This window comes from Sphaeroforma arctica (assembly GCF_001186125.1).
Source record: "Sphaeroforma arctica JP610 unplaced genomic scaffold supercont1.111, whole genome shotgun sequence".
NCBI classification, from domain to species: Eukaryota; class Ichthyosporea; order Ichthyophonida; genus Sphaeroforma; species Sphaeroforma arctica.
This window is the reverse complement of record NW_014040447.1, coordinates 63,289-74,738: the sequence shown is the minus strand read 5'-3', so window position 1 is coordinate 74,738 and position 11,450 is coordinate 63,289. Positions and strand designations below refer to the sequence as shown.

The 11,450-nt window shown below is 44.3% G+C and overlaps 4 protein-coding genes across 4 annotated transcripts; 3 read left to right on the top strand and 1 right to left on the bottom strand.

Moving 5' to 3' along the window:
- Positions 1-151: 151 nt before the first annotated feature.
- SARC_02467 (hypothetical protein) lies at positions 152-1,555 on the bottom strand. Its single transcript, XM_014303773.1, has one exon. It carries the CDS (start codon positions 1,517-1,519, stop codon positions 215-217), a length of 1,305 nt encoding a protein of 434 aa, XP_014159248.1. The 5' UTR covers positions 1,520-1,555; the 3' UTR covers positions 152-214.
- Positions 1,556-8,082: 6,527 nt separating this feature from the next.
- On the top strand, positions 8,083-9,219 carry SARC_02466 (hypothetical protein; the record flags this gene model as incomplete). Its single annotated transcript, XM_014303772.1, has 2 exons — positions 8,083-8,168; positions 8,772-9,219. The coding sequence occupies 2 exons, from the start codon at positions 8,083-8,085 to the stop codon at positions 9,217-9,219; spliced, it is 534 nt and encodes a 177-aa protein (XP_014159247.1).
- A 24-nt stretch (positions 9,220-9,243) lies between these two features.
- On the top strand, positions 9,244-9,979 carry SARC_02465 (hypothetical protein; the record flags this gene model as incomplete). Its single annotated transcript, XM_014303771.1, has 2 exons — positions 9,244-9,416; positions 9,457-9,979. 2 exons carry the CDS (start codon positions 9,244-9,246, stop codon positions 9,977-9,979), a joined length of 696 nt encoding a protein of 231 aa, XP_014159246.1.
- A 503-nt stretch (positions 9,980-10,482) lies between these two features.
- On the top strand, positions 10,483-11,022 carry SARC_02464 (hypothetical protein; the record flags this gene model as incomplete). Its single annotated transcript, XM_014303770.1, has 2 exons — positions 10,483-10,647; positions 10,672-11,022. 2 exons carry the CDS (start codon positions 10,483-10,485, stop codon positions 11,020-11,022), a joined length of 516 nt encoding a protein of 171 aa, XP_014159245.1.
- Between the last annotated feature and the right edge of the window lie 428 nt (positions 11,023-11,450).

The following is an 11,450-nucleotide window of genomic DNA, read 5'->3' as shown; positions in this document are numbered from 1 at the left end:
TATATATATATATATATATGTATGTATATATGTATATTTATGTATATATACGTCGTATACAAAAATTTGATGTGTTTCTGGAAACATGTTTTCATAATGAAATAGTTTTACATTCATATATACAGAAACGAGGTGAATCTCCTTGAAAGATGCGTATACCAACAATTTTTTAATCGTTAGACAACAGAATTTTTGAATAACGGCTATATTAGAGCTACTTCAAGCTAAACCTTCGCCCCCCTGATTCCAAATCCTTGTTCCCCATGTGTGGCCGTGAAGTGCAAACGCGGCGTTGTGCAGATCTCGATATAATCGTGTATGCTATACTCAACATCAAGGCTATACTTAAAATAAACGAGCTTATCGCCAGACTTTCAGAGAAAAAATCACCTTGAAAATCCCCATCATCCCCGCTGTCCACTCCGTGCACCGTCAGATGCTGTCGTACACTGTTCACGTTCATTTTCATATCCATATCCGTGTCACCGGTAAACCTGCCACCTATTACATCAAACGATCCACCGAGTTCATCATATTCATCTGACTCACTCTCCTCTCTCATCTCATATATTACCCCCCCCTTAGTATACACCTTGAAGGCCGCGGCCTCAGCCTCTTCGCGCGTCTTATCTTCGAAGATGTGGTGCCGTGCGTAAGGATCATTCGGTTCATTACGCTCAATTTTTTCAACTGGTTCATTATGTTCGTTAGGTTCGTTGGCTACATTAGGATCCTCCAAAACTAATTCCTTGAGGCGGTCAACGTTAAGTTCAGGTTCACTATTTGCCAGATTGAGCTGATCGGTATCCTCTTCGTCATTCCCCTGTGCCTCATCAGCATATTGTGCATTGTGATTTGCCCTCCCACTTACTTGTTCGTCATTTACAAATTCTTCTGACTTGTCACTATCTTGGATCTCGCCCGTTTTCTTATTGTCGAAGGCTTTATCGCCATCGCCAACACTTTCAAACTTGAATTTACGGTCATTCACACCTCCCGTGACACTCGGATTTTCACCAAGCTTGGCTGTACTATTAAATTTCGCGTCCCTATCAACCCCTTCATTCGAGTTCACCACTTCCTCTATAGCTTTGTTCCCTTTCTTCTCATCTGACGATGTTGATGTGTCAAAACCTACATCTTTGTCGACGACACCCTTGTTTTCAACCACGTTAATCTCACTTGGCCTATCGGTCACTCCCCTCTTACCCCCATATGCAAATCCGTTAGGAAAGCTCTGAATGATTATATCTCTACCGTCCTGAAATTTATCTTCTGCCATCACTTTTGCAATTTGTCGTATCCTCTCGCGATCCTGTTTCCTTTCCTCGTTAACGCCCCCATCTCCTTCAAAACTCTCACTTAAATCATTAAAAACAATTGCTAGATCACCCTCAATATGCTTAATCAACGCTAAATTCTGTTCTATATCGGCGTCATTTTGAACGCTATCTCCCGATACAGTACTGTGCGGGTTCATTATTAAGGCTAAGGCCACAAGTGCTGTTAAATTTTTCATTGTACGGATTCTGAAGACCGATGAGTCTGTAAATGCTACAAGGTATTAGAATACTCGTACTAAAGCGTCAACAATGACACTAAGTGCAAATGTGCAAATGCACGCAAGAAATCGATTCTACAGCCTACTGTCCCCAAAGGGCCCAAGCCCCACGGGCCAACCCCCGAATACAGAATACTATTGCCCACATACTGAGGCTGTGAGTTAGTCTACGACTAAAGAGTAAATGACAGGACTTGAAAGTTGAAGAAAAAAATCAGATTTTACACCGACATAAATTGGCGCTATGATCTGTATGGCTGCATACACACAAAAGAGTGCTCCAGCCTCCAAGAAGCTATTTGTTTTCCTAGATATTTTTTAAAAAATCCTGGGGCAACGTAGGGCAGTGAGCAGTGGGCACAGGCCGCAGGGTCGCGGGCCCACAAATCCTGTATTTATTGTACCATAGCCGGAATATCTTTATACGGCACTGGTGACAATAAAATTATTAACCACCTCAAGCCCAGTTTCGTACCAGTACTTATACTTTTTTTGAGTTTACTTGATGTTTAAGATGTAATTGGCGTGATTTTAGCCCATTTATTGCACTTATATTAGTTCTTTGTTGGCCTCAGAGGAGAGGTCGACGTATGTTAGACACGAATAGGGATAATACTATTTATTTCAAAAATGGCAAGTATGTATGATACAATGTATGAACATATGGAATGGCTCTCATAGTCGCTGTAGTGGTTCAGGAAAGATTGATGGGAAGAAGTGGTTCAGGAAAGATTGATGGGAAGAAGTGGTCAGTAAATTCCCGTTTGAAGCTTGGGCCAAGTGAGTCGACAATGGAAGATATTTGCTGAGTCAATTCGGGCCGGTGTTGACAAAATACTGTTACTATCGAATGTTCCATATATTCGCTTGCTGACCTACTAAGTAGAGTACCCACCTCTGTGGTACGGATCGGGTCTGCGCCGTGTAGTGCCTCGGAATGGGTTAGTGCAGAGTATGAAATACCGAGAATAGTGTCAACTGTAAAACCATGAGCGAATCCGAAGCAATAGCTAAGACAGAGGACGCCTATATACAAGTGGCTAACTGCTAACATATGTCAAGCCCTTAAGACCGACAAGGACCACGACTTAGGTATAAGCACTACTGATGGATCAGTCAAGTCCCAGTGTGGTACTGCAACTCCACGCATACTGCCATCTAACATAAGTGCAACAAATGGGTTGTATCCGCGCTACAATATCTAACATTTAAGTCGAGCGCTTTCAGCCGACAGATAACAAACAACCCGGCAGAAAACAAACAAATCTCACAAGTCCGGTCTTAAAATTACGCTAATTGCATTAATACACCAATATTTAAGCAAATTTAACTCGAAAAAGTACGAGTATGAGACTGGTAGGAAACTGGGCCTGAGGTGGTTAATAAAATTTTTGTCACCAGTGCCGTATAAATACATTCGGCATAGCCTACTATTTTTATTTTAAATATAACAACTGTTGTACATATTTATATATTTTATGTTTTTTTTAATTGGGGGTGTTTTTTTTTGAAAAACAATGTATTCTGAACAATAACAGCTTACAATCCAACATAACCCACTAAATTATACATTCTGAAAAAATAGGCAAAAGCTGCAACCTCACAGAGCTCAGTGCTCGCTGCTCACTTTCAGTGCTCACTCTCAGTGCTTTTAGACTGCTCAGTGTGCTCGCTGCTTATACCAGTCCCAGACAGAGCCTTTAACAAAGTTACAATCCCACACTTGAACTCAGTACCCACAGTCACCGACACTCCGACAGTGCCGACTGCCGACTGCTGCCGATTGCCGACTGCTGCCGACTGCCGACTGCTGCCGACTGCCGACTGCTGCCGACTGCCGCAAGTACCAACGGTAGTACGGTCCCGACTAAATAGTAAATGTATTTAGTACCGAGTACCGACTGACTGTCAGTAAATACCGAGTACCTTAGGGCTTTAGAGTTAGAGTGCAATGTGCATATGTAGCCTACTATAAATGTATTTAAAAATACATAGCGACTAAATATTATAGAAACATGTTTTTACAAAAATAGCGTTAAATTGTTTAATTTATCACAAAGGCTCGCCTCTATGGTTAAAAAAATTATATAAAAAGTTCACAATTCGAAATATTCGACAAAATTTAAAAATATATAGACCCTTAGAGACTTTTCTCATAGCTTTCTAAATTTTAACTTCTGTAAAACCCGCGGGCTTGACACGAAAGTAAAACTGTCACTCACACGAAAGAAAACACGACACTCCAAACTGCCTGGATTTATGCGCGCCAAAACCTGAGGCGCCAACCAGAATTGCCTAGTTCCGGGAAAGGTATAAATAGGCTGGAACGGTTGTTCGCAAGTTCACTTTACTAACGTGAAGCTTTGCGACCAACCTAAGTTTAATAAACTTTGCCTGCAAGCATTCACCGCTTTCTTTCCCGTACCTCGTAGGCCTTACAATTAAACTAAGGTCGGCTGAAGATTCACTTATAGTGGAGAATACTATCTTTTACCAATATGGGTAAACAAACTACTAATTCTGCTAAGATCAAGGATAAAACATATTACATTCTTTGATTTGACCCAGAGCATCCTATTGTCCCTTGGGTCCGTAAAGTTCAAACTTGAATTAAATTTAAGCCATTCCGCGGCCTTGACGACCGTTCTACCAGCTCTGGCCGCAGTGCAAAGATTAATGCACTCATGAAGCTCGTCGACCAGTCCTACTGGCATCCGATTGAGCCATACCCTAGCCCATCCACCACTCTACATGAGCTCATTGCCAATGTGCTAACTCAGTTTGGGCCAATGCCCAATTTGTTCTTGAAACAAGGATATGATTTGCAGATTTACCGTATAGCAACTCAACTTACTGGCCCCGATGATGGTGTTCCCCACTTTTGTACTATGTGCTTACGTGAGTTCCATGAACTTATGGTGCGAGTTGCTATTATGCTTGCCTTTACTGCTCCTCGCGGAATCACTGGCCGAGTACCCCTGGAAGCCAAGGCTTTTTTGAAGCCTCCCCCACCTCCCTTCCCATCGTACCAGTCTTTTACTCTTTCAGAGGTCTTGCGGATACTTTCACATAAAGTTTACAAGTGTCATGGGCGCATAATATCTGCACAGAAATTTTGGATTGTATCTGGGCAACCCATTGTGAGAGAGGTCACCTTTGACCCTGTAGGTTGCGCTGTGCTTTACAGGAACAACTACATTGGTCCTTTGATGAGCCATTCCTTCTCAGGCTTATTATTTCCTGTCCTGGGTGCATTCTAGAAGGAGACCCATCAGGCCCCGCAATGGGCCTTCTAACTCAACCTACCCGAGGTAAATACCTTGGTGCGGTGAGGTACTTGAACTTAAAAGTGATGCCTGAAACTGCGCGTGCTTATAAGTATGTGATTTTCTGCATTGATGAACATACAAAACTAGTTCATCACGATGAAAAGACTACTCAAGATATCCTTGTTCAGTTACAGCAACAGCCTGAACAATGGGCGACAACTATCGAGTATGTTGTTGATAAGGACAGTCCCTTTAATTCCAAGTTCTTCACTACTTGGTGTGCGGCTGAGCAGATCCGTTGCCATATTGTCACTCCAGGTGATCATATTCAAAATGATATTGTTGAAAAACTTATGAACTTACTTGGAATTTATATTCCTGGAAGTTCACTCGAGATTATAACTCAAGTGTCCATACGGTCACAAACGTCTCGCCATACACTTTGGAAACAAATCATCATCGTGCTGTGCATAAGCATCTTGAATATATCCTTAACAAGGATCTTGTTTCTACGGAACACCCGAATACCCTCATTCCTTTCCCCACTGATCGCGATCTTGATGTTTGAGAGAGAAATCGCAAGACCCAACTCTCCCAAGCTACCCAAGCAAATCCCCATCGATATGATACGCTCATGATTGCTGTTGAGCGCATCATGATGTACAAATTGAAACCATCGCCGTTCCGTTTTCAGCCCGTACCCGTACGGGGGGGGGGGGGGGGGGTCCTGCCATTGTCCGAGCGCTTCATCCTTCAGTAATTCACGTAGTTCAAGATATTGCTAGGGACAAATTTTATCGCTTTCATTAATCGAAGTTGAAAGCGTATATTGCCCCGATTGGCCTCTCTACCCCTGTTGTTCGCGGTACCCGCGCAACTTCTATTTATACGAATTGGCTATTCTATGACATCCCCTCCTGTTCTTCACCCGAGCCCGACCAAGTTGCCCTTGCTTCTGCATTTAAGGAATGGCCTGCTGCTATTCTCTTCCAGTATAAGTCTTTCGTGGCTATCAAAAATTACTTTTCTCTTTGTGCTATTCACAAATGATCCCCTGCTTTGGCTACTCTTTCTTCTGCTGATTTGGCTTTCGTCTGAGATATTGTTACTACTCAGCGATACCCTAATCTTAAATCTGCTTTAGTATGCGCCTACCGCTTGGCTACTGCTGCCGATTACCGTACTTCCCAGCTCCTTACTTAGCGTACCAAGTTCCAGTCTTCTCAACTTTCACCTTGATGCCCACGTGCTAAATACGTTCCTGATACTTATCAGAACGTATGGGGGATTGTAAAACCCGCGGGCATTTGACACGAAAGTAAAACTGACACACACACGAAAGAAAAACCGACACTCCGAACTGCCTGGATAAATGAGCGCCAAAACCTGAGGCGCCAACCAGAATTGCCTAGTTCCGGGAAAGGTATAGATAGGCTGGAACGGTTGTTCGCAAGTTCACTTTACTAACGTGAAGCTTTGCGAAAGTTTAATAAACTTTGCCTACAAACATTTCCCGCTCTCGTGCCCGTACCTCGTAAGCCTTACACTTCGGGTTTATTATGTAGCAAAATTTGAAAAGTGCTGCAAAATTCAACCTGGCGGGTTTGTATAGTTTTTCCGCTATTTGGGCTATAACCACGGCTGATGGCTCTATGGAAAGCTGAGAATGTCTCATGATAAACCCCATTGCCCGCTTGTTCGTATCTGTAAGCATCGCGCCGCACTCATCTTTGAACTGTACTTAATTTAACATCGATAGAGTCTGTATGGCAAAAAAATAAAGATTGATTATACTATTGGCTGACGGGAAACTGGCGGCAAGATATCAAATCGAAAAGAACACATAAACAGTGTTTTGCACATGTTGACACGTACGTGCACTTATTTTTTAGCTGTGTTCTGTGTAGTAGCTTCTTGTGTATGCGTGCCTAGAGTAATTGTATCCAGATTGATTCTGTGATCAATAAAAATGGTTTGCCTAAAGAATTGCAAAACGAGATGCAGTGGTCACAAGGGTAAAGTACAAGGCTTGCCTTCTTTTACTTTGTGTTGGTGCGAGTTGTGTCGAGGATCGTGTGTCGAACAGTGGAACAGACGCCAGGTGCCAAGCAACCGCGTTTGAAACACCTACTAATGAGAAGCAGTGTATTGATGATACGGCAGAGTGTGAAGCCTTCCAAAATTCGTTTGGAGCTGATACATCGAGTCGATCACGACGTAAGGGAAAGTTTGAAGATTTCAGCAGAGACAAACCGACTCGTTTAGGAATTCTGCTGCACTCATGCTGTGCATAGTAGAGTATGTAAACATACTTTGCCCTATGATCACTAATTGTTTCTTGAAGATGGTTGCTTATACGAAGCTTTGAGTTTGATTTCTTCGGACGATACACGGTGTGTTGGTATGGCCCTATTATCACAAGTAGCTAAGCCCGCAAAACAAAAGTAAAGTACACCGGAACGTACGCAAGATTTTGAGATTAATTTCAAGATAGATAACGAAGACTCAAAAGAACATCTACTTATCATAAGATAGCTATACCTGATTTCCGACAGACCCACAAAGTATACTTAGGAAACAAGATTTTTCTTCTGCTATTAGTAGGTCCAGAACGGCACAAGATGTGGATAAAGTACCTTGGACGGACACTTAGGACCGGACCAGACCTACAAGTGGAATTTTAGGACCGGACCAACACAGAGGACCGGGCCTATGTAGAATATTTCAGGACCGGGCTGAGGGACCGGACTGAATATTGGAACAGATGATTAAGATGAGATAATGATGACTCATACGGTATCATCAGAATTTAGTAGCTAGGATACGACAGCTGTCATACAGATGACTCATACAGTGTCATGATAATTTAATAACAAGGAAACCAGTACTACACCTTCGGCTCTAGTAACGTACAGTGCTACCCCACAGCCCATCCTACTAGCGTCCGTGCGTAGTATTAGTACGTTATCCTCTTGTAGCGAAGCTAGCGCTGGTGCTTGATCTAACACATCGAGGAACTTAACCCACGCACGCTGTTGCTCCACTCCCCACTCAAAGGCTACTCTCTTCATTAAAAGTCTAGCCACTAAAACGGCTCTAAGACTAAGGAGAAGTCCGGTACGTATCTATGGCACCAATTAGCTGTGGCATACAGACTACGTAGCTCTTGTTTGCTCTCGGGCATTCGCATTGTCCGCAGAGCCTTTAGAGAAGCACTTATACTTCAATAGTCCTCTTCCTTCGGCACTGGGAATGACCGAAACTTCACTTGCCGATTCAAATTCACATCAAAAACGCAATGTGCCGGGTTCTTTCTTAGGGACTACTAGTGGCTACAGGTTCCAATCTGTCTTCCAGACACACTCCTCAATGACGTGATCCTTAAGCATACGATGAACTTCAGCCCTGATGGCCTCTCTCTTCTGAGGATTCTTTTCCTCATAGTATATGTAAACCGGGCTAGCACCATCTTGTAACACGATCTCATGCTCTGCCCCCGTGATGGTAGATTCTTCGCCATCTACCCATGTAACCTCCTTGTGGACAAAGTACCCTAGGCGGACATTTAGGATCGGACCTAAGGACCGGACCTAGGGGATTATTTGAGGACCGGACCAGAGGACCGGACCGATTAGTGGAATAGAGTATTAATAAAATAGAAGTGATGACTCATACGAAACCATAGGGACGGGTATTTTCACATAACCCGATGGTAGAGAAAGTCTCGTTCCACGTAGGATCGTGAATAATAAATATAGCAGGCGCGCCATACCCAATGGCACTTCTGACTGAGTTCACTTATTTTAGACATAACACTCTTTATTAAGTGTTGCTTGGTTTTGACACATTTTTAAGTGACCGAACTACTGTATTTATTATACTATGTTCTTTAACGGTTAAATCAATTAAGAAGCAACTTAGTTTACTTTTATTTATTTTAGACCGTTGCCTACGGTGGGTAAGCAAGCCTGTGACCGGCTGCTGAAACGGTTGCTTGGAGTTATTCGCCGTTTAACCGTGCTATGCGATAAGGTGGATGCAGCACGTGCCAGGAAACCTGCACCCGAAGACGACAAGAAGATGGAAATCCATTTGGAATTGACCTGTTTGTTTTTAGAGTACCAATACTCAATCCACACCTTGGGTAGGCTCAGTCAAGCCCCAGAATGGATTGCTGATCAAGCAGGACACTTAAATACGATGAGGCATGTGCAGGAGGCCACGGAAGATATTCATCTCATTCAAGAGCAACTCCGCCAACTCCTTGAATTGTCACTGGCGGATATTGACACATCTACGCCCCAGGACACGGCCCAGGCGACAATGGATGATGATTCTTCTGAGACTAAGGCCGCACCAACAGTGCAACAACATTGGGCTCCTCAATAGTTACGTGACAGCGGGGCTATCAGCATGAAGCAAATTAGCCCAGTGAAACGCAGGATTGGCCGCACGAAGCCCGTATCTCAAGTGGCTCCTTACGATAATGTACATGTTACGCGCAGAGAGCGGTTGCTGAAGAACGCTCAAAATCGTGCACAGACGATTCCGACCCCTGATGAGATGCCGGATAATGGTCCGGATAGGTATCAGAAATCGACAACTTTTGGTGAAATCGCCTGGAAGAATTGTTTTGGACCGAGTGGACTTGCATTTGGACATGGCTACCCCTCAAAATCTGTCATCATCGGCGAAGAGGTCCTTTGATGCATTTCGCAGAGTGATGAAATCTCCACGCCAACAGCCTACTCGCGGTCAAGTGACAGCGAATTTGTTCCGGGACAAATTACAACATCATCGTCGTCCGCAGTCTCCAAAAGGAAGGGATGAGAACTGCCAGGATAATGCAAATGTACCTATCGATACGCTTGCATACCGCAAGCACTTCCCTGTTCACCACGATCGTTATTTAGAGGACCCGCAAGACGTGAAACGATGTAAGATATCACCACCTACTGAGGCGTGCATCACTGAATCTACCGCGGCAGTGATGAAAACGCAGGTATTCCTTCTCACCCAACGTAAGATGCAAGCAGAAGCTGAGGGACGCACAGAGGACGCTCGTTCGTTGCAGGGTTTGATTCGCATGTATAATGAGACGTTGAAGACTTTCTCTATAACGGTAGATAAACGGACGCCCAAGGAATAGCCACTTAATCCTCAGGACAGCTAATATTTGGATAACCCGCAGAAGATACAGCTGCATGCGTTCATCTTGGATTGGCACAAGAATGCCAATTTTTACAAATTAGACCCGATTCATATGCAGATGGGCCTACACAGGGCACTCCAGAAAGAAGGAGCACCCAAGGCGTTATTGGTTTTTATCATGGAGAACGAACAAAAATCGCAGTCATGTCGTTTCAGGACGTCACTGCTTATATTGTACGCAAACACGAACAAGATCTGGAGGATAACGCATGCAGAAATGTACTGGCTTGCATGAAGTTAAACCCTTCGGTGCCGCTAGAGACACAACTTTGGGATTTTGAACGCAAAGTAGACTTCATGGAGATGCGACAATATGAGAATCCGCTACAAGTATACCGCAACCATGATATGCTCAACCTAATCAATCAAGCTGCGGGGGGAGCATATTACCGTGATACCCTTCGTTTGCACCCTAACTGACGAGAATATTCCGCGGCACAAATGCGTGATGTATTTCGGGTGAATATTGACAAGGCGGAAGAACAATGTCGGGCAAACCTTTCTCGACTGTTGCAAACCCCGGGGGGATCACGTTCACGCACACGAGTGCGTGTCGAGACGAACGCACGAGCTAACCCGCATGCGCCGCCAGCATCGAACCCTAGGGTTCGTTGTCGGTCATGTGAGTAGAATATCCCTCCTGGCCCAGCACACGCACCCCGCTGTCCTAAGCTACTGAGAGCACCGACATCAACCAACACGAGCAGCCATGCACAGCATGGGGGTGCGCCACCACACCGTGCATCGACTGTGGGAACATCCACGCGCACACAACAGGCGCCGGGTAATGACTTCCGCCCTCGAGTTAATCTCGTGGATGGGGGTGATCAGATGCCCGATCCGACGCCAGCAGATGTAGGAGAAAGTGAGGTGATGCATATTCATGATTTGGTCGACGAGTCCTATGTAGACAGCGAAGATGAGTTGATGGAGGCCGAGCACGGGCCAGCCGATTGGGAAGAGGAGTCAAGCTCAAATTGAGAGGTTGGGGTGTTTGAGTTGACCGTGTGCGTGACGTTTGGTCGTACGGCAACAAGAATATTTGCAGTAAAGGATATATTGTTCCCTACCGACAACCGTGTATATGTTACGTTACAAGTAAACGAACATGCGATGCGCACACTCATTGACACGAGGGCGAACCGCTTTGTTGTTACTCAGGCATCCGCAGCGCAGGTGCAACTATCTGTTACACCACCAGTTAAGGATAGTTATTTATACTTGGCGGACAAAGCCTTCCGCACACCGCGCCTTGGCAAAACACTCGCTACGACGGTTCAATATGGTACAAAGTCTGCTGTAGGTTGTACGTTTCAACTTATGAATTTACCCGATAATATTGATGTATTTCTGGGAATGGAGGGTTTTTTGGGCGAATTGGGATTAGGACTTACTGGACTATCAACACC